General features: G+C 41.3%; 3 protein-coding genes across 4 annotated transcripts; 1 reads left to right on the top strand and 2 right to left on the bottom strand.

Moving 5' to 3' along the window:
- Positions 1-3,396: 3,396 nt before the first annotated feature.
- On the bottom strand, positions 3,397-13,975 carry LOC122106183 (MYC binding protein). Its single transcript, XM_042677489.1, has 5 exons — positions 13,890-13,975; positions 13,618-13,690; positions 7,314-7,362; positions 6,225-6,354; positions 3,397-4,586 (listed from the first exon to the last, which is right to left on the bottom strand). The coding sequence occupies exons 1-5, from the start codon at positions 13,902-13,904 to the stop codon at positions 4,542-4,544; spliced, it is 312 nt and encodes a 103-aa protein (XP_042533423.1). The 5' UTR covers positions 13,905-13,975; the 3' UTR covers positions 3,397-4,541.
- Positions 13,976-14,035: 60 nt separating this feature from the next.
- Gja9 (gap junction protein alpha 9) lies at positions 14,036-16,804 on the bottom strand. Its single transcript, XM_042674457.1, has 3 exons — positions 15,723-16,804; positions 14,324-14,382; positions 14,036-14,280 (listed from the first exon to the last, which is right to left on the bottom strand). The coding sequence occupies exons 1-3, from the start codon at positions 16,457-16,459 to the stop codon at positions 14,036-14,038; spliced, it is 1,041 nt and encodes a 346-aa protein (XP_042530391.1). The 5' UTR covers positions 16,460-16,804.
- LOC122108994 (zinc finger protein 709-like) lies at positions 16,303-20,401 on the top strand. 2 transcript variants are annotated; one of them, XM_042681132.1, is made up of 2 exons: positions 16,303-16,379; positions 17,239-20,401. In XM_042681132.1, the coding sequence occupies exon 2, from the start codon at positions 17,330-17,332 to the stop codon at positions 18,830-18,832; it is 1,503 nt and encodes a 500-aa protein (XP_042537066.1). In that variant the 5' UTR covers positions 16,303-16,379; positions 17,239-17,329; the 3' UTR covers positions 18,833-20,401. The 2 variants fall into 2 exon arrangements, with proteins under 2 accessions (XP_042537066.1, XP_042537058.1); XM_042681124.1 differs by having other exon boundaries at positions 16,318-16,403; positions 17,237-20,401.
- Positions 20,402-20,992: the final 591 nt, after the last annotated feature.

Here is a 20,992-nt window from a genome sequence, read left to right on the forward strand (position 1 = left end):
TGATTAAAGTATGATCAAGTTCCTTATATAAAATGCCTTAGTATTTGCATACAACCCATACACCTCTTCCCATATAATCTTTACACTACTTAAAAATAATCTAGTAGGGCTAGACACTGGTGGCTCACATCTGTAATTCTAGTGACTCAGGAGGCTGAGATCTGAGGATCATGGGTTCCAAGCCAGCCCACGCAGGAAAAGTTTGTGAGAGACTTATTTTCAATTAACCATCAGAAAACCAGAAGTGGTGCTCTGGCTCAAAGTGGTAGAGCACTGGCCTTGAGCGGAAAAAGGTCAGGGACAAGTGCCCAGGCCCTCTTTTCAAGCCCCACAACCAACCAAAATAATAATACAACACTGGAAATAGTATGGAGTTATATTACTTAGGGAATAAAAACAAGAAGAGACTGTTCTGTACAGAAATTTTTTTCAAATATTCTCAATTCACGACTTGTTGAATCCACAGACACAGAACTCATGGATAGAGGGCTATAGTTCAAATGGATAGCTAACTCAAAAGAGCCAATTCCACCATAGCAGTTTTGTCTAAAAACATATTCAAGTCACACTTCCTAAGTCTATAATGTAAATAGAAGAGGTCTTCATGTTTTTTATAGCAACCCCTCAAATACTAAATTGCAGTTATTTTTACCCACCAAGACAGTTGTCTCTGTCCTCCTTGAACATTTACAGTTCCTTCAATCATTCCTTCTATGATGGTGTCAATAAAACTTTCTGTGGTGACAGAAATGTTTTATGTCTATTTTATTCAGTCTAATAGCCACTAGCCACATATGGAATGCCCACTAGAATTGTTGCTAGTGTGAATTAGGAACTGAATTCTTTTTTATTTGCCACATGTAGCTGATAGTTACTATGTTGGAAAAACACAGCCTTATAGCTGGTAGTTACCATGTTGGAAAAACAAGCCTTATATTTTCAAGTCTTCCAAATCAGGAGTGGGGAACCTTCTTCCTGACAAAGATATTTATAATGTCACTCATGGGCCATAAAAGATTGTGAATATAGGCTACAGGCAGCTGACAATGTACCATTCTGTAACAAATGATTCCTTGGGCCTTATTATTGCCTGTCAAGTAGAGAACAAAAAGGAGATGTATATAGCCTTCAGGATAATAGCACCTGGACAATATTTCTATTAATGTTTTTTCAGTAATCATAGTGTACAAGGGGTTCACACTGGTAATCATTCATAGTACTATGTCAGTAATCTTACTAACTAAACTTGTATAACTGCATTTTTGAATTTAAATCTAAGACTTGATATTTTAAACTTTTTCATTTAGGCCTGGCAGTTTGGGTGTCCCAGATTACCATTTAAAAACTTGTTCCAAGCAGGGCACTGGTGGCCTGTAATCCTAGCTACTCAGGAGGCTGAGATCTGAGGATCGCTGTTCAAAGCCAGCCCGGGCAGGAGAGACCAGGAGAGACCGTGAGACTCCTATCTCCAATAAACCACCAGAAAACCGGAAGTGGCGCTGTAGCTCAAGTGGTAGAGCGCTCGCCTTGAGCTGAAGAGCTGAGGGACAGCGCCCAGGCCCAGGGTTCAAGCCCCACGACCGACAAAAAAAAAAAAAAAAACTTGTTCCAATTTGGTTTAACAGCTCGCTCTTCTAATTCAGTGACACTTACAATTTAGCACTACTACCACCTGGTCTATATGTAGGCCTCACAGTATACAAAGCACTTCTGTATCCATTATATTTGATCCTTACAACAACTTTATGAGGTAGGCAAGATGTGAAATTTATGTTTTATAGATAAGGCAGCTAAAGTGTAACTGAACTGGTGTGATCTATCTTCAGTTCCACTGATCATCTTCTTGTAGACAGTCTTCACTCAAATCCTTTACAGGAATGTTAAAAAAGATAGCCTGGCACCAGCGGCTCACACTTGTAATCCTGGCTACTCACGAGGCTGAGATCTGAGGATCGTGGTTCAAAGCCAACCCTGGAAAGCCCATATGACTCTTAATGTCCAATTAAACACACACACACACACACACACACACACACACACACACACACACACACACACACACACACACACACACACACGCGCCCAAAGAAGGACTGTGGCTCAGAGCTAACCGAAAGAAAAACTAGCTCAGAGTCAATGCCCAGGCCTTGACTGGCACCAAAAAAAAAAAAAAAAAAAAACCTCTAGGCAAGGCTAACCCATATTACTAACTTGTAGAGCAGTTTGAATAGGGTAGTTCCACCTGAAAGTGTGATTATCCATCCCATTCTGTCCAAAAGGATGGTACAGAATGTGTTCAACTCACTGACATAAATAGCAACACTAGCCCCATGAGAAAAAAGCAAACAATGGTTGGCTTTCAGAAATAAAACTATTAGTTGGTTGCTGCTGGCTCACACTTGTAATCCTAGCTTACTAAGGAGACTTAAACCTGGAAAATCTTGTGGTTTGAAGCCAGGCCCAGCAGAAAAGTCATTGAGAATCCATCACTATTTAACCAGCACATTGGGAGAAAAAAAAAACCCTGGACTGGAGATGTGGCTCAAGTGATAGCGTAGCAGCCATGAACAGGCAGGCCAAACAAGCATGAGACTCAAGCCTCAGTACCAAACAACCAAAAAAACAAGCCTCTTTCCACAAGGGAATGATCATAATTACTTGAGGAAGCCTTCAAAGGGACATCTTAGCAAATCCTAAGCCATCTTTTATGTATCATAATCAACTTCCAGTCATTCATCTTTACCATAACCAGCACTTAGCTCAAAACTGCTATCCAGCTGGGCATGGTGCTATAATCCTAGCTACTCAGGAGGCTGACATCTGAGGATCGATGTTCAAAGCCAGCCCAGACAGGAAAGGCCATGAAACTCTTAGCTCCAATAAACCACTCAGAAAACTGTAAGTGGTGCTATGGCTCAAGTGGTAGAGCACTAGCGTTGAGCTAAAGAGCTGAGGGACAGCACCCAGGCCCAGAGCAAAAGCCCCATGACCAAAAAAAAAAAAGAAACCTGCTATCCATGTAGTCGCACTCACATTAGTAAAAGAGGAAGAAATCTATCCAAGTGAATGTTCTTCCATCAGTATCTGGCATCACTCCCAAAACAAACTTGTGACAGGAGGAAACATACAGCATGGCCACTTTTAAGCCAATTTGAGATTATAATGCCATTATCTTTAGTTTGTTCATTTTCGAGAAGATGCCAGTGCCTTTGCTAATTAAACCAGCTTTCATTGGATGTGCATTCTGACCAAAAACTAAGGTAGGCTTTCTAATTACAAGGATAGAGTACAAGAAACAGGAGCACTTCTAAGTATTAGTCTACCAGTGAAGAAAATAAGTGATTGACAAAACATCTGACCCTTAAGTCTTCAAAAAGACAGGAAAAAAGACTAACAAACAGGAATATAGTGCTTTACCATTTACAGATCTTGCACATACATTCTCATCTGACCCTCACAACAACCCTGTGAGGTAGGCAGTACAGATAGTCTTTCTCACTTAAGAGTTAAGGAAAGTAAATCGGAGTGGCTAACCAATGTGCCCAAGGTTAAAAACTAATTTGTATTAAGTATCAGTTTTTGGCCTAAAATTTCAATACCCAATCTCCTCATTCTTGCCCTACCTACTTCACAGGGATAACGAAGATAAAATGAGTTGAAGGCTAGAAAAATATTTTGAGAGAGGAAAAAACCACTACAGAATTAAATTCACAAACTATAATTTTCCATCATATATGGCTCATTTCCCTTTCCATCCCAGCTTATGCCGGGGCCCACAATTATATTAACTTCATTTTGTGCTCAACTTAGCAGTTAGGTAAGGCAGCATATCATTGTGATCCTGTTTAGAGTTATGTAAACTGCAATCGTGGTAACTGCATTATTAAGCAAACCGAAAACAAGGCTAGTATACAGCTAGGACTAACTAAAGCACAGAACAAAGGCAACATATGTGACAGGGCATGATTGCATAGAAGGGAAACATGTTGTCAAGTTCACACTGACACATACAGTTCTCTAAGGCAAAGTGGTGGCAAAGAAGAGTTATTTGTTCTGCATTATATAAACAGCAGAAGACTCCTAGAAACTCGTGCAAAAGCATCTTATGTCACACATCTTTCCAGCTGCCTAAAGGAATATAACTACTGTCATCAACATTGTAAAGAATGACTGTATCTATGCTCATATCCTGAACCAAACCAAGAAATACAACTCTGTGCTAAAATTCCTTGGCTAAACCACAACCAGTACCATCATTCTCAACCAGACTAATAAAACAGTGTCCTTTAAGGTAATTAATTGGTTGACGGTTTAGATTTCCTTCAGAATTTCCTTTGGATTCTCCTGCTTTAAGACCCAATGAATGTAATATTAAGTTTTATTAGTGATTCTAAATATATGTGTTTAATAACAAACTGTGATAAGTGAACTTAACATATTAAAAGAGTTTTATAGCATCTGTCCAGAAAAGATTATATACTATACAAACTATTCAAGTCATACAAAACCATTTTTCAGTGTCTTTTCAACTGAGAAGAATCCTATTCAGCACGCTTCTCCTCTTGAGGTGGTTCATACTGAGCAAGCTATGGGGCAAAGACAGAGTAGTTTAAGTAAATTTTATTCTAAGGTAAAAAAAACATAGTAACAAAAAAGTTTGGATAATTATATCCCATTTAGTTAATCACTAACTACAATATAAACCTATACTAATGAAAGCCCTTTTCTGTAAACTTTTACTATTACTGGAAAACTGATATTTAATTTCAGTTCTTGACTGAACATTTGATATTTGCATATCAAAGATTTTATATGCAATCATTTGCATCTTCCCAAACATGCTATAAGGATCCATCATCCTAGCCACCAAGTTTGTTGAAATTTCCCCCTAGAGGAAAAGTGTTTCGTAACATATTGATTTGGTCAGTCAATGAACAGTCACTAAGGTCTTTGACTTAGAAGGTTAACTAGCAATTGCACAATGTAAAAACTTAAGATAATTGAAGATACTGTGGGGTTTTTTGTTTGGTTGTTTTTTTTGGTCGGTTGTGGGGCCTGAACTCTGGGCCTAGGCACTGTCCCTCAGCTTTTCAGGTCAAGGATAGTGCTCTACCACTTGAGCCACAGCACCACTTCTGACTTTTCCTGCTTTTGGGGTGCTGAGGGATCGAACTCAGGGTCTCATGCATGCAAGGCAAAAACTACCACTGAGCCACCTTCCCAGCCCTATTTTTTTTTTTTTTGTCAGTCATGGGGCTTTGAACTCTGGACCTGGGCACTGTCCCTCAGTTCTTCAGCTCAAGGCTAGTGTTCTACCACTTGAGCTATAGCACCACTTTCTGGTTTATCTGGTGGTTAACTGGAGATAAAAGAGTTTCACAGACTTTCCTCCCAAGTTAGCTTTGAACCGTGATCCTCAGATCTCAGCCTCCTTAGTAGCTAAGATTACAGACGTGAGCCACCGGCATCTGGCCCTAGGTTTTCTTTTATACTAAATTGTGGTTCCTTGAAACAACACATAGGGTTCTTCCAACTGGCTGTCAGAATGAAAAGTTTATTATGCTTCAAATGCCTCATATACCTATTTTACTACTTCATACTATGAGAAATACCTAGAGGAACATAAAATGCATTATATGATTTAGAATGTAGTAAAACCTCAAAGGTTTATAGTAGATCTTGAAGTATATGAAGTTTCATGGGAGTTTGAACAAAGAAAAAAAACTTTAAAGCTAGATAAAATTAAGGGCAGTTCAGTTCTCTAAATTTACTCACCCTAGGCCACTAGACACAATAGTGCAAACTGTGCACTGCGCAACTCTAAAAGGCACTGTTCACAAAGCAGTAGCCTTATCCTGACCTTAACTATCTTAGAATTATGCATTTATTTAGACACAGCATTAACCAGTATTCCCATCTTTTTGCTGAACAAGTTCCAAAGAACTTCTTCATGACCAGTTTGCTTGTCCTGTTTAGTTTGTACTGTGTGAAGCCTAAGTTTTCCCTGCATTCGATTCAGCTTGATTTTTACCTTCCTCTTTCCCTGACTGCTCATTTTAGTGAAATTTTGTTTTGGTTTGGCTTTTAGAGTGCTAACGGTTGAACCCATTGCCTTGCTCATGCTAGGCAAATTATCACTGAACTATATCCCCAGCCTTTTAGTGAAGTTTTCATTAGATAATTAAAAGTAAAAAGTTAAACATAAATTCCTTTCAAAATTTTACCTTTGCTTTCAGTTTTTTATTTTCTTCTACAGTAGCTTCATATTTTTCTTTCATTTCTGCCAATTCTAGGCGAAGCAGCTCTATTTCTGCATTTTCTGGGGTGGCAGCTCCTAAGTGATGCTTTAAAAAACTAACATCAATGTTAAAGAAATTACTTCGTAGTGTTGAATAAAATTAATGAAATGTTAAGAGTAGCATAAACATCCCTGACCAGAATTACCCACCAGACCACCAATATTTACCCAGAAATCACCATCTAAAAACTCAAACCTGGGGCTGGGAAGTTGGCTCAGTGGTGGAGCGCTTGCCTTGCATGGATGAGGCCCTGGGTTTGATTCCTCAGCATCATATAAGCAAAAAGAAAAAAGCCAGAAGTAGCGCTGTGGCTCAAGTGGTAGAGTGCTAGCCTTGAGCTAAAGAGCTGAGGGACAGCGCCCAGGCCCAGAGTTCAGGCCCCACGACTGGACCCAAAAAAAAAACTCAAAACGTTTTTAATAAGCAAAAATATTTTAAAGGTTGTTTTTGTTGTTTTGTTGGTCGTAAGTCTTGAGCTAACTCTGGGCTTGGGCACTGTCCCTCAGCTCTTCAGCTCAAGGCTAGTGCTCTACCACTTGAGCCACAGTGCCACTTCCAGTTTTCTGGTGGCTAACTGGAGATTAAGAGTCTCAAGAGCCGGGCGCCGGTGGCTCACGCCTATAATCCTAGCTACTCAGGAGGCTGAGTTCTGAAGATCTCGGTTCAAAGCCAGCCTGGGCAGGAAAGTTTGTGAGACTGTTATCTCCAATAAACCGCTAGAAAACCAGAAATGGTGCTGTGGCTTAAGCGGTAGAGTGCTGTCCTTGAGCTGAAGAGCACAAGGACAGCGCCCAAGCCCAGAGTTCAAGCCCCACCACCGACAAAAAAAAAAAGTCTCATGGACTTTCCTGCCCAGGCTGGTTTTAAACAGCAATCCTCAGATCTCAGCCTCCTGAGTAGTTAGGATTACAGGCAAGAGCCACCAGTGCCTGGCAAGTTTTTATCTAATGTGAAAGAAAATAAGAATTTCAAAAATAAGGTGCCTTTTTCTGACTCCAAAAATGAAAAGGATACTCCAAAGCACTATTAGGTTTCTCTGGTTCTTCATATAAGGCTACCAACACTGCAAATCAGAAAGCAAGAAAAAAGCAACAATTAAAGTCTTAAATTTGAATGGCTGAAATGCTTTATAATTCACTAAGTGTAACAACAATTACATGCCAAGACTATCCACACAGTTGTGAACACATCAAACAAGGTCCCTCCTTAAAACTTAGAATCCATTGCATAAGATAAGCAAAAAATTGAATAGAATAACAAATAGCAGCACTGGAATGATTGATACAGAGCACAAGGCTCCAGAAAGGGAAAAGAAGACAGAGACTTGGCAATAAGTGGTTTAGACAAGGGAAGGTTTAGGAGACAAAAGAACAAGAACAATTCCAGTATGGCTAGGTGGAGTTATGGGTTATGTGAATGGAAAGATCTGGATCCAAACTAGGGAGGGACATATAAGTTTGGTTGGACTTTGAACCTAAGAACAACAAGCATATAATTAAACCTTTTTAAGCAGAGGACTGACAGAGTCACTCCAGACTGCTTATTGGCAGGCACTTTCTTAAGTGCAAGGATAATGACTAAGAAGCTAATGTAGCAACCCAGGTTAAAAAGACAGTGATAGAGATCATGATGTATAATTTTTTATTTTTTATTTTTTGGTCAGTCATGGGGCTTGAACTCTGGGCTTAGGCATTGTCCCTCAGCTCTTCAGCTCAAGGCTAGAGCTCTTATCCCTTGAGCCATAGTGCCACTTCCCCTTTCCCGGTAGTTAATTGGAGATAAGAGTCTTGTGGGGACTTTCTTGCCTGGGCTGGCTTTGAACCAGATCCTCAGATCTCAGCCTCCTAAGTAGCTAGGACTAGAGGAGTGAGCCACTGGTGCCCAGCTGATTTTAATGGCAGCAGTTTCTATGCAGTAGACCAAAAGATTTTGATGAACTGTTTAATTTTTACAAGTTGCATAATTTGTTTTCTTGCAAAATAAAAATGTAATATAAATGCTTTCACCTAAAAAAAAAAAAAAAAGACAATGACAGAGATTTTAGGAGAAAAGCAATAGGGCTGAGAAGAATCTTTCAATTCAAAATGTCCAGACTGAAGGGGATTTTTTTGTATCAGTAGTTGGCCTTGAACTCAAGACTGAGCACTGCCCTAGAGCTTTTTTAAAAACTCAAAGCTAGTAATCTACTACTTGAGCCATAGCTCTACTTATGGCTTTTTGGTGGTTAATTGGAGATTAAATTTTTAAAAACAATCTCAGGGGCTTTCCTGACTGGACTGACATTGAACCATGATCCTCAGATCTCATCATGAGTAGTTAGGATTACAGGCATGAGCTATAGGTACCAGGCTAAGATTGAAGTTTTGAGACAGCATACTAAATAATCACCAGCCAAAGACCATTTATCAATGTTCTCAGATCAGCTTTAAAATATATATTAGAGCCAGGCACCAGTGGCTCACGCCTGTAATCCTAGCTACTCAGCAGGCTGAGATCTGAGGATTGTGGTTCAAAGCCAGCTCCCACAGGAAAGTCCATGAGATTCTTATCTCCAACTAACCACCAAAAAACCAGAAGTCCATGAGACTCTTATCTCCAACTAACAGCCAAAAAACCAGGAGTGGTACAGTGGCTCAAGTGATAGAACACTAGCCTTGAGCTGAAGAGCTAAGGGACAATGCCGAGGCCCAGAGTTCAAGCCCCATGACCGACAAAAAAAAAAAAAAATATATATATATATAAATATACACACACATATATATATATAATATGCAGTAATATATATAACAGCTCCTGTGAGCACTAGCTTATCTATTGATAAGCAAATGCCTCCTAGAATTTATTAATGTCTTAAAGCAGTAGCTAACAGTTTAGAGCATGAAACTCTGAAGTCTGACAAAAAGCAAAAAATACATACTTCTACAAAAAATGCATATGTACAGCTCAAGAAGTCCTGTGCTAAACCAATTCATGTGTCCCTTTTATCTTTTAATAACTTAAAATAATAAAGACAATATGGAAAATCGAACTGGCAACTACTTTTACCTTCAGCTACTAAATCGGTCAGTGGAACTTATGAGGTTGATAACTGCAGAATGTAAATATTAAGATTCCTGTGCTTGTCTATGGATGAATACACTTCCTTTAATCAGATAAAGAAAGCTTCGTACCAAATCATGTTCCCCTTTTTGCTTTAGCAGCCAGGATTTTTTTTTGGGGGGGGGGGGGAGTCCGGTCGTGGGGCCTCAACTCTGGGCTTGGGTGCTGTCCCTCAGCTCTTCAGCTCAAGGCTCTACCACTTGAGACAAAGTGCCACTTCCGGCTGTTTTCTTTTTGCTTATGTGGTGCTGAGGAATCAAACCCAGGGCCTCCTGCATGCAAGGCAAGCGCTTTACCACTGAGCCATCTTCCCAGCCCAGAAGCCAGGATTCTTAGAGGTTGGCACTGTCCCTATAAGTTTTCTATTCAAAGTATTCTAAGCATGAAGTTTCATATACAGCATGCTAAATAAGCACCAACTAAAAACTATTAGTACACTCAGATCAGCAATAAAATATACTGTCATATTTTCATATCTAATAATTCACATGAGTACTACTTTGTACATTCATTGAATAAACTCAAATTTTTAGTACCCATATAAAAATAACTAAAATGGGGCTGGGAAGGTGGCTCAGTGGTAGAGTGCTTGCCTTGCATGCATGAGGCCCTGGGTTCGATTCCTCAGCACCACATAAGCAGAAAAAGCTAGAAGTGGTGCTATGGCTCAAGTGGTAGAGTGCTAGCCTTGAGCTGAAGAGCTGAGGGACAGTGCCCAGGCCCAGAGTTCAGGCACCATGACTGGCAAAAAAAAAAAAAAACTAAAATGTCTCCTCTTCCAAACGATTTGTTTTGTGTATGCTGGTCCTGGGGCTTGAACTCAGGGCCTAGAGGATGTCCTGAAGCTTTTGTGTTCAAGTCTGATATAAGAAGCTAATAGAGAAACCCAGTTTAAAAAGACAGTGATAGAGATGATAATACTGTATTTTTTTTTTTTGGGGGGGGGGGGGTCATGGGGCTTGAACTCTGGACCTGAGCATTGTCCCTCAGCTCTTCAGCTCAAGGCAGCACTCTACCACTTGAGCCACAGTGCCACGTCCAGTTTTCTCGTAGTTAATTGGAGATCATAGTCTCAAGGGCTTTCCTGTGGGAGCTGGCTTTGAATCACAATCATCAGGTCTCAGCTTCCAGAGTACCAAGGATTACAAGCATGAGCTACCAATGTTGAGCTGACCCATCTTTACCCTTTCTCTTACAGTGTTCTAATGTTAGAAGCAAATTCAAATCCTCCTTAAATAGCTGGTAAAAATAATGTAAATTAAATCTGTACAAAGCATATATGTTGGGCTGGGAAGTATGGCTCAGTGGTAGAGCGCTTGCCTTGCATGCATGAGGCCCTGGGTTCGATTCCTCAGCACCACATAAGCAAAAAGAAAAAAGCCGGAAGTGGCGCTGTGGCTCAAGTGGTAGAGCGCTAACCTTGAGCTGAAGAGCTGAGGGACAGCGGCCAGGCCCAGAGTTCAGGCCCCACAACTGGACCAAAAAAAAAAAAAAACAAAGCATATATGTTTAAAGCTCAAAACCAATAGATTCTGTTATCTGGTGCTACTCAGGAGACTGGAAATTTAAGAGACTGAGGGCTTAGATTCTTGTGTACAAGTGTGCAAAGGAAAAGAAATCTCCAGGTTTCCATCACTAATGAAGGAAAATCCTTGAATAGCTATAACCTGTGCATATTCTGTGCATTCAGTTTTTCCAAACTGTCACTTTTCTGCCTTTTACTATACTGTTTTTATTAACTCCATCTAGCCACCTTGGCCTTTTTTTTTTTTTTTTTTTTTTTGGTCGGCCGTCGGGCTTGAACTCTGGGCCTGGGCGCTGTCCCTCAGCTCTTCAGCTCAAGGCGAGCGCTCTACCACTTGAGCTACAGCGCCACTTCCGGTTTTCTGGTGGTTTATTGGAGATAGGAGTCTCACGGTCTCTCCTGGTCTCTCCTGCCCGGGCTGGCTTTGAACAGCGATCCTCAGATCTCAGCCTCCTGAGTAGCTAGGATTACAGGCGTGAGCCATCAGCGCCCGGCTCACCTTGGCCTTCTTATCTTGGCTCAGTATCCCTTATCCAAAATGCTTGGAACCAAAAATATTTCCAGCTTTTTTTCAGATTTTGGAATGCTTGCACATACATAAAATGAGATATCTTGGGGATAGAATCAAAGAGTAAACATGAGATCTTTTGTTTCAAATACACTTTATATACAAAGCCTAAAGGTAATTTTATACAATACTTTTAGGCTGTTGTATTTCAACTGACATGTCACATACAGTTACATGTCAACAGTGCCTCACACCTTTAATACTAGCTATTCCAGAGGCTAAGACCTGAAGATTGACATTTGAAACCAGCACAATCAGACAAAGACTATTTCTAATTCACTAGCAAAAGTAGAGCTATAGCTCTAGAGGAAGAACACCATCTTTGAGCAAAAAAGGCAAGCAAGAATGTGTGGCTCTACTACATACACACACACAAAAAAAAGGGGGGGGGAGGCATTTTGGATTTCAGATCAGTTTAGGGATGCCTGACCTGTTATTTCCAAGAGTTCTTGACATCATACATTGTTTCATTTAAATCTCTGCTCAGTTATCTTATAAGCAAGGCTGTCCACATTGTTTCATTTAAATCTCTGCTCAGTTATCTCATAAGCAAGGCTGTCCCCAGTACTCTATGTAACTTTATTCCCTTAACTGTGTACCAAGACTTTAGTCTGAACATTTACCGCTATCTGACATAGCACTATACGTTTCTTTGCAGATCATCTGTCTCCCTAATTCCCATACAAACTCATAAGAACTAGGCCTTACTTCACCACTGTATCCACTGAAAGGAAGGAACATATTTCTTGAGAGAATGTCACTCCAAGCATCTGTGACACTACCAGAGACAACATAGCACAGTGTTTTTATGAAGTAGTTTCTTAGTATTTGCTAGTTTATTTGTAAAGACAGCGAAATCTACCTTCACCAAAGTTGGTAGCTATTCAAAATTGCTAACCCATCCAGGTATGAGAACTAAAAGCCCTGCTTCTTGCTAAAACTTGTCCATTCTCCCAATTTTCCCCTAACCTTTGTTTCCCCCATAAGATAACCAAATTATTTTGCTTTCTAATCTTCCTATTCTCATATGGACCATGGTCCTCATCCACCAAGCAATTCACTTAACTCTAGAAAAATCCTACCCAGTGCACTGAGATGTTACAAGGCCTTCAAATTACTTAATGCTCAGCTAATAAAGAAAGCAATATTACACAATCTTGGAATCCTCAGGTTTCAAGCACCTTACCTACTCAAACTCAAGACAAAAGAGATACGGAATAACAGTATGCTTCCATTTAAAAAAAATGTCAGCAATAGCTGGGCACCCACTGTGGCTCATGCCTGAAATCCTAGCTACAAAGGAGGCTGAGATCTTAGAAGCGCTTCGAAGCCAGCCCAGGCAGGAAAGTCCATCAGATTCTTATTCCAGTTAACACCAAAAAAAAAAACAAAACCTGGAAGTGGAACTGTGGCTCAAGTGGTAGAGTGCTAGCCTGGAGAAAAAAAAAATTTAAAAACCTCCGGTAACAGCGGAGTTCAAGCCCAGGACCAGCGCGCATGCACACGTGCACGCGCACACAGTCAACAAAATCATCTTCAGAGTGCTCTCAAGCTCCTTAAACTGTCAATTCTACTTTAGTTATGAAATCTACACAAAAGAATTGCTGTATCAGTCTTAAGGAATGGAAGTTGAAAAGCCTGTGGATAGCCAAGTTGTCTACGAGTTGCCCATTTAGGGAATTTAACCCCACTGAGTCACTTTATAGCCTACTTTCAAATCTGGTCGTTTATCCAGGAGCTCCTGGTTCGAGGAAAAATGTTAAGATTCTTAAGACTCCGCCAAGTGTGCGAGGGCGGGAGGGATTGGGGTTTCAAGGTCTTTAGCAAACATGTCCACTGTAACTGCTCGAGGCAAAGCAACGGAAGTTGGAGAGACTTTGCAACAGCTGCAAGAGTTTCACTCCTCGCGGCGAGCGGTGGCAGGAGCGAGGCTCGAGGGCCGGGCCGGACTGGGCGGCATCCGGCGGCGGTGTGCGCCGGGCTCGCTGGGCCGCCGCGCCCCCGGGCTCACCTCTCCGGATCCCCGGCTGCACGGGCCCCACCTGTTCCCCTCGGGTCCCCACGCCCCAGCCCCTCGGGAGCCGCACTGAAGAGCACCAAGGAGCCCTGTCCTGGCCCACGCTCACCCTTGGTCAGTGTGTCCAGCACCCCCGACTTCTCCAAGTATCTCCGGAACTGCTCACGCTTCGAGTCGGCGGCCTGAGGAGACACCGCGGGGTAGTGACCCGAGCCCGGGGGCCGGAGCAGGAAGAAGGCGCTGGGAGTCCGGCCACCCCGCCTCGCCTCGCCTCGCCACCTCGAGCCCCTAAAACCTGCACGCGCGCCCCAGCTCCCACCCGGAGCCGACCAGCGGCTGGCAACCGCCCGCACGCCCCCAGCCACGCCGCGCCCCCCTCACTTTGTAATGGGCCATAGTGACAGCGGCGTCGCTGGCGCCGAGACTCGGGCTGGCGGGCTCAGAGGAGCACTGCTCATGCGCGCCGGGGGCTGTGCGCCTGCGCTGTGACCAGATTCGGGCCCGGGTGGCCGGGGCGGGGCCTGTTTTCATGGCGACCAGGACGCCGTGCCTCTGCCATGGCAGTCCGAGCCCAGGGAGGCTGCGTACGCCCGCCCCTGCGGCTGCCCTTTCCTTCCCCCTAGCCTTCCTCTTCCGGTCCCCCGGCGCGGCGGTTGCTGAGCGGAGAGGCCTGGGCTCGGGAGCTCCTCGCAAGTGTCCAGGTGGGGCCCCAGGTGGGCGTGGTGCCGGGGCGGGGCCGGAGCGCGGGCCCGCGGCTTGGGGAGGGTTGGCCCTGGGAGGTGGGGAGGTGGAGGACGCCCCTTCTTGACCTGGGCCTTGGGAGTCGTGGCGGCCTATCTGTTTGTGCCGGGCTTCTTGGCTTTCGTCCGAAAAAAGAGGAGGGGGAACAAAACGCGCTGGACGCACGCAGGGGCTCGGGCGCTCATGGCTGGAGCAGGGAGTGTTTGGTTAGATCGAGTTTGAAGCCCGGCTTTTCCTGTGAAAAGCTGTTTTTGTGGCTGACTCCCAGGGGCCTCTGGAAGTAAGCCGTGTGCTAACAAGCTACGCTTTTGAGCTAGAATTGTGTGTCGGTCCGCGTTCTAAACAGAGTTTTCGTTTTAATCCTCACACCACCCACGTAGGACAAGTAGTAAATGGGCGAGGTTGCCGGAGCAGAAGTAGAGCCGAAACAGACTCCAATCCCGGAAGTAAATCCCCAGGCTGCAAAACCTGTGAAAGCCAGCCTGGGCCCCTTTTAACATTTTTATTTGCCAGATAGCATTGTGATTGTACTTAACACCCGTCAGTTTGCAAGTGTTAGTTCAACAGCAAGTCTCTTAAGTTATCTAATAAAAGAGCAAACAAAATCAATTTCGTGTCCAAAGGAAAAAAATTAATAACTAAAAGGAAAAACTATACAGATCAAGAAAAAATTTCCAAAGCCACAAGAAAACCTGGTCCCAAACCATTTAGCCCCTGTTTGGAGCATGTGTTTGTTTTTTTTTTCTCTAAATAAGTTTTTCACATATTTTGAAGAGAGGATAAAGAAATCTTGGTTTAGTTATCCTATGTTTTTTAATTTGGAATTATCAAAATTCAAAATTAGAACTGTTTTAGTTTCTGAAGGAAACTAGCAGTTGTCTGTCTAACAGCTATCTACTTCCTCCTCCTCCACCACTAGGCAACTTCTGTGGTAGGAATAATATATAGAATGTCCAAAAGACAGCATGTGTTCAGATCTGAAGGTCTGTGGAAACCCGCCTACCAATGAAGTTGTTCCTCAGGGACACTGACTTACTGGGAGGATTATTGTAGGTTCTAACAGACTTTGGCTCAAAGGACAACTGTCCTAAAGAATCAGGAGTGTCAACTGGTTGGGAATCTCCTCCTTGTTTCCTTAAATTCTTACCACTAACCTCTTTTCCAGATACTTTATGAGTGCCTTTGTTGTTACCTAAGTCTATAGGATGAAGGACACTACAGCTGGTACTAAGTGTACACATCCCATTATTTTCCTCTTCATCCAAAATGTGACTGTTAGGAGCTGCCTGAAACACAGAAAATGAATTTAAACTCTGGTGTACTGCTGTGTGTGTTGGTTTTTCCACCAACAAGTTGTCATCAGATACAGAACAGAATCTCTTCAGTGAATTTGTTGGTGTGCCCTGATATTTGGCTAGGTTTAACTTTGACTTGTTTGCATGGTATTGATTATGTTTATCCTTTGATTTATATTGTCCCCAAAGCCCTCTTTTAATTTTTTTAAAACCAAGGTGGAAAATTTCTAGAATGTTTAAGAAAAGTGAAACTGTGGCTATGAACTGCATAAATAATAGGAATATTGTCTTTTCTGTTGGTCTTGAGATAAAACAATCAATTATATTTGGACATGGGTGGCCATGGCATTTAAATAGAGGATCTAAGTGAAATCCATATAGGAAGTACTGTCCAGTCATGAACCCAACTTCAAACACAGAGCGAGTGAAAATGTGTATCACATAAGTGCAAAGCAAGCTTCCTCTGAGTGGAGCTTTATTTGGTTTCCTTTTCCCCTCCAGCTGGCAAAGCTCTTGTTCCAGTCTTCTTTGATCCTCAGGCATTTTAAACTCTACTTCCTCCAGTTCTTTTTTCAATTGAGCTTTTAACCGATGCCTCTCTTTCTGTAGAGCTCTCAGTCGATATAAAGCATGGCCCATGTAGACCAGAGATGGTGAAGACACAAATATTACTTGTAGAACCCAGTATCTAATGAGGGAGATAGGAAAAGCCTGGTCATAGCACACATTTCTGCAACCTGGTTGTTCTGTATTGCAGATGAAATCAGACTGTTCATCATTCCAGACATCTTCAGCTGCTATCCCCAGAACAAGCATGCGAAATATGAACAAGATGGTGAGCCAGATCTTTCCAATCATGGTAGAGTGAATATGGACTTCCTCCAGAACACCTCCAAGAAGGTTCCAATCCCCCATATTTGTTTATTCAGCCATCGTAGCTCTGAATCCTAGCAAATAGGAGGCAGATAAAATCTTCCATTATGAAGAGAGCAATAGTTCTTAAACCTATAGCCAAAATATGCACAAATAATCTTTTTTTATGTGTTAATTGTTTCACATTTACTACAAATAGCAGTAGTAATCTATAGCAGAACATATTTCATGTTTAGAGATTTAAAATCACATGTACGAGTGCAAAAAAAATGATACATAGTATATCTTGTCTATTAAGAATAGAATTATTAATTGGGTGCTGGTGGCTCATACATATCTATAATCCTAACTACCCAGGAAGCTGAGATCTAAAAAATCATGGTTTCAAGCCAACCCAGGCAGGAAAGTCTGTGAGATTGTTATCCCCAATTAACCACCAAAAAAACTGAAGTGGAGCCGTGGCTAACATGGTAGAGTACTAGCATTGAGCGAAACAGCTCAAGGAGTTCAAGATGCAGGTCCAATACAAAAAAATAAGAATAGAATTGTTGTGCTGGGGTATGGTTCAATGGTGGAGTATACGCGTATTGTGCTCCTCAGCAGCAAAAATGAAAGTTACAGGATTCCCTATCAGAAATAATTTTATTTAGCTGAAATTATGGTTGATTTCCTTAATCTACAAACAGGTTCCTAAAATTATTGATTTGATCTTACAAACCTATTAAGTTTGTTTTATAGAAAAAGTTGTAACTGCTCCATAACTTTCTGAGTCTTCCTTTCTGACACTACCCTACTCACTTTCCTCTTTTGACTACTGAGAGGTGTCCCAACTGGCCTATCCTCCATTGCTCTTGTGAACTTCACTGACCCCTGGGTCCAAGAAGAAGATACTAAGTACCACAGAGGCCAAAAATGGAGTCTGTGAGCTTTGAGGATGTAGCTGTGAACTTCACCTCAGAGGAGTGGGCTTTACTGGATCCTTCCCAGAAGAAACTCTATAGAGATGTGATGTGGGAAATCCTCAGGAACCTGACTTCTTTAGGAAAAACACAGGAAGACCAGAACACTGAAGATGACTACAGAAATTTCAGGAGAAGTATAAGAAGTCAAGTGCTCAAGAGACTCTGTGAACATAGTGAAGAAGGTGAAGAAGTCTTTAGCCAGATTCCAGATCCTGTTGTGAATGATACTCCTCCTGGAGTAAAGTGGTGTGAAAGCCAGGTGTGTGGTGATGTCTTCATTGGTCCTTCACTCCTAAGTGTGCCTATCACTGTTCAAACTGGACATGAGCCTTATGAATATCAGGACTGTGGAGAGAATCTGTATAAATGCAGGGAATATGGGAAAGCTGTTAGTTATCCTGAATGCTTTGTGAAGCATGAACCAACTCATACTGAAGAGAAACCCTTTGAACATACGGAATGTGAGAAAGCCCTCAGGAGTCATAATTATAGTCAAATACATGAAAAAAATGACAAAGAGAAAACAAATGTGTATAACCAAAGTGGTGAAGCCTTGTCTTGTTCCAGTGTCCCTCAATACCAGGAAGGAATTCACGCTGGAGAAAAACCCTATGTGTGTAAGCAGTGTGGGAAAGCCTTTTCTTTTTTGAGTAGTATTCGAAGGCATGAGCGAGCACACACAGGAGAGAAACCCTATGTGTGTAAGCAATGTGGGAAAGCTTTCAGTCACTTGACTAATTTTCAGCAACATGAACGAACTCACACAGGAGAGAAACCTTATGTGTGTAAGCAATGTGGGAAAGCCTTCACCTATTACAATTCCTTTCAAACACATAAAAGAAATCACACCGGAGAGAAACCCTATTTATGTAAACTGTGTGATAAAGCCTTCACTAGTCGCACTTCCCTTCGATATCATGAGAGCATTCACAGTGGAGAGAAACCCTATGTGTGTGAGCAATGTGGGAAAGCATTCCCTTGTACAAGTTCCATTCGAAGACATGAAAGGACTCACACTGGAGAGAAACCCTTTCTGTGTAAGCAATGTGGGAAAGGTTTCAGCTCTTCCAGTTCCTTTAGAATACATGAACGAACTCACACTGGAGAAAAACCTTATAAATGCAAGGAGTGTGGTAAGGCCTTCACTGGTCACAGTTCCCTTCGTTGCCATGAAAAAATCCATAGTGGAGAGAAACCTTACAAATGTAAGCAATGTGGAAAAGCTTTTTCTTCTCTGAGTAATTTTAGAAGACATGAACAAATTCACACTGGTGAGAAACCCTATGTGTGTAAGCAATGTGGGAAAGCCTTCACTTGCTCTGGTTCCCTTCAGAAACATGAAAGGACTCACAAGGTAGAGAATTCTAAAATAGAATGTGAGAATGCCTCATTGTTACATGACCTTTCTAACAAACATGACAGTACAGAGGAAAGAGAATTAGAATCAGTGTAAAGTGTTAAGGATGTCTCTAATCATCTCACAGAATTCACAAGTGAAAAATGGCCTACTGTGCCCCTCTGCACAGTATGTTCACAAAAAATTAAAATTAAAAAGAAAAATGGCCTACTGTGGTAAGAAGAAATGTGCAAAAGTCTTTTGTCATCCCATAACTAAGAGCTTACCTAGGACAAAAAAAAAAAATCTTGTGAGCATTAAAAACAACATTTGGCAAATTCCTCCTGTGATGGAATCCTACAAAAAAGTTTTATGAAGAGCTTGATGCAAAGTAATTTCTATAGACTGCTCTAGAAATTGCTCAAACTGAAAAAGATGTTCTGAAAGTTACAAGTATATTGTGTTTACTAGTAAGTCATTCTTAAAATAGACCTCTGGACTATGGATTGTTTTATTTCATTAGGATTTGAACTTAGACTATATTTCCAATTTTCACCTTCTAAAAGAAGTGTTAAAGTAACCTCTAAGGTTCAAGTAATAGGACATGAGGTAGTGTCCTTTTTAGTCATGGGTAGTAACTTTTATCTTTTTTTATTTTTAACTATTTTGGTTCCTTGCATAAAGCAAGCTGTAGTTCTAATAAGCCAGGAGACTTAATTTTAAATATCTTTAAAGTAATGTGGTTAATGTGCCACTAAAAATTAATTTGTTAGTTGCTAGTATTTTCCTACTAGACATTTGTGGAAGATTCTTATATATTTATATAGCTTCTTTGTTACCATTCTTTTTTCATCACTGTGACTGAATACATGAGAGAAACAACTTGGGGAACAATTATTTTGCTCATGATTTCAGAGGTGTCTGTTCATCATGGTGAAGCAAGCAGTTTACATGGCAAATAGGAGCAAAGGAGTGCCTATGTAGGAAGAGGCCAGGGCAAGACAAAGCCCCTTAGGGCATCCCTTCCCTACTCCTTCAACATAGGCTCCTACCTCCTAGTGATGACACCGTATTATAAACTCAAGGCATGAGTCAATTCATTGGATCCAGAGCCCTCTTGTTCTAATCATCTCTGGAAATGGTAATACAGACACCATGAAGTGTGCTTTACCAGACTTAGGTATCTTTAAGTCCAGTCAAGTTTACAATGAAAATCATCATAGTCCTTTTTTTCAGATCAACTGATGTTTATTATGTGGATTTTGTACCATTTACTTTTTTATGTATATTTTCTTGAGGATTTTTGTACATATTTTTAGGAAGTTTCTGAAGTGTTTTAACCAATGTTGTCTTTTTCATTTAGTGAGAAAGTATCTGCAAATATTCCCTACCATGTTTATAAATTAGGTCAAGTTTGCCAAACATTTCCTTTCATGTTGATAATGATTATTATACTGTGTGCTAACAGCTAATAATGTTTTTTTCCTTATGCAAGTTTTACTTTATGTTTATATTGTTAAAGCTTCATTTTGATAATAGTTTGTTGTTCATCAGAAGAAAAGATGTCATGCTGTTATTAGTGTCCTCCTGCTAGAGACATGAGACACATAAATTTGTCAAGTAATATGTAATAATTTATACTAATAAATCTGTCCACAAACCATTAAAAAATATAGCCAAAGTCAATGGGGTTTTGTTGTTGTTGTTCTAGTACTTGGGCTTGAACTTCACCTCTTGTGCTCTTAGTTTTTTTAGCATTCTACCACTTGAGTCCCACACTACCTGGCATTTTTTTAAAACAGATTGCAATCTTTTAAAATTTATTTTCTATTGTTATTATAAAGGTGATATACAAAGGGGTTATAGTTATGTAAGTCAGATAAAGAGCACATTTCCTTTTTTTTTTTTTTTTGGTCAGTCATGGGGCTTGAACTCTGGGCCTGTGTGCTGTCCCTCAGCTCTTTAGCTCAAGGCTAGCGGTCTACCACTTGAGCCACAGAGCCCACTTCCAGCATTTTTACTGTCTATGTGATGCTGAGGAATTGAAACCCAGGGCCTCATGCATGTGAGCAAGCACCCTACCACTGAGCCACCTTCCCAGCCCACTATCTGGCATTTTGTTGGGTTTTTGGACTTTTCTGCTAGGGCTTTAAACCTTGATTCTCTAGGTCTCAGCCTCCTTTCATCACAAGAGGGAGATGCAAGGTGGCTTATGCCTATAATCCTAACTACTCAGAAAACAAAGATCTAGAATGGTTGCAGTTTGAGTCCATTCTT

Source organism: Dipodomys spectabilis, unplaced genomic scaffold (genome assembly GCF_019054845.1).
Source record: "Dipodomys spectabilis isolate Male_0828 unplaced genomic scaffold, ASM1905484v1 ptg000002l, whole genome shotgun sequence".
Lineage (NCBI taxonomy): Eukaryota > Metazoa > Chordata > Mammalia > Rodentia > Heteromyidae > Dipodomys > Dipodomys spectabilis.

What these genes read in the sequence shown, in the direction of transcription:
- LOC122106183 (XM_042677489.1), bottom strand. An exon ending in GCTGGACACACTGACCAAGG is followed by an intron (nt 7,363 to 13,617) that starts GTGAGCGTGGGC and finishes TCTGATTTGCAG; the next exon opens with TGTTGGTAGCCTTATATGAA. An exon ending in ATAAAAAACTGAAAGCAAAG is followed by an intron (nt 4,587 to 6,224) that starts GTAAAATTTTGA and finishes TTTGCCCCATAG; the next exon opens with CTTGCTCAGTATGAACCACC.
- Gja9 (XM_042674457.1), bottom strand. Translation starts at nt 16,459, where the DNA reads ATGGGGGATTGGAACCTTCTTGGAGGTGTTCTGGAGGAAGTCCATATT. An exon ending in AAAAGAGGGCTTTGGGGACA is followed by an intron (nt 14,383 to 15,722) that starts ATATAAATCAAA and finishes TCCCCCTCCTCT; the next exon opens with TTTTTCGGACGAAAGCCAAG. An exon ending in AGGCCGCCACGACTCCCAAG is followed by an intron (nt 14,281 to 14,323) that starts GCCCAGGTCAAG and finishes CCCACCTCCCAG; the next exon opens with GGCCAACCCTCCCCAAGCCG.
- LOC122108994 (XM_042681132.1), top strand. Translation starts at nt 17,330, where the DNA reads ATGGAGTCTGTGAGCTTTGAGGATGTAGCTGTGAACTTCACCTCAGAG.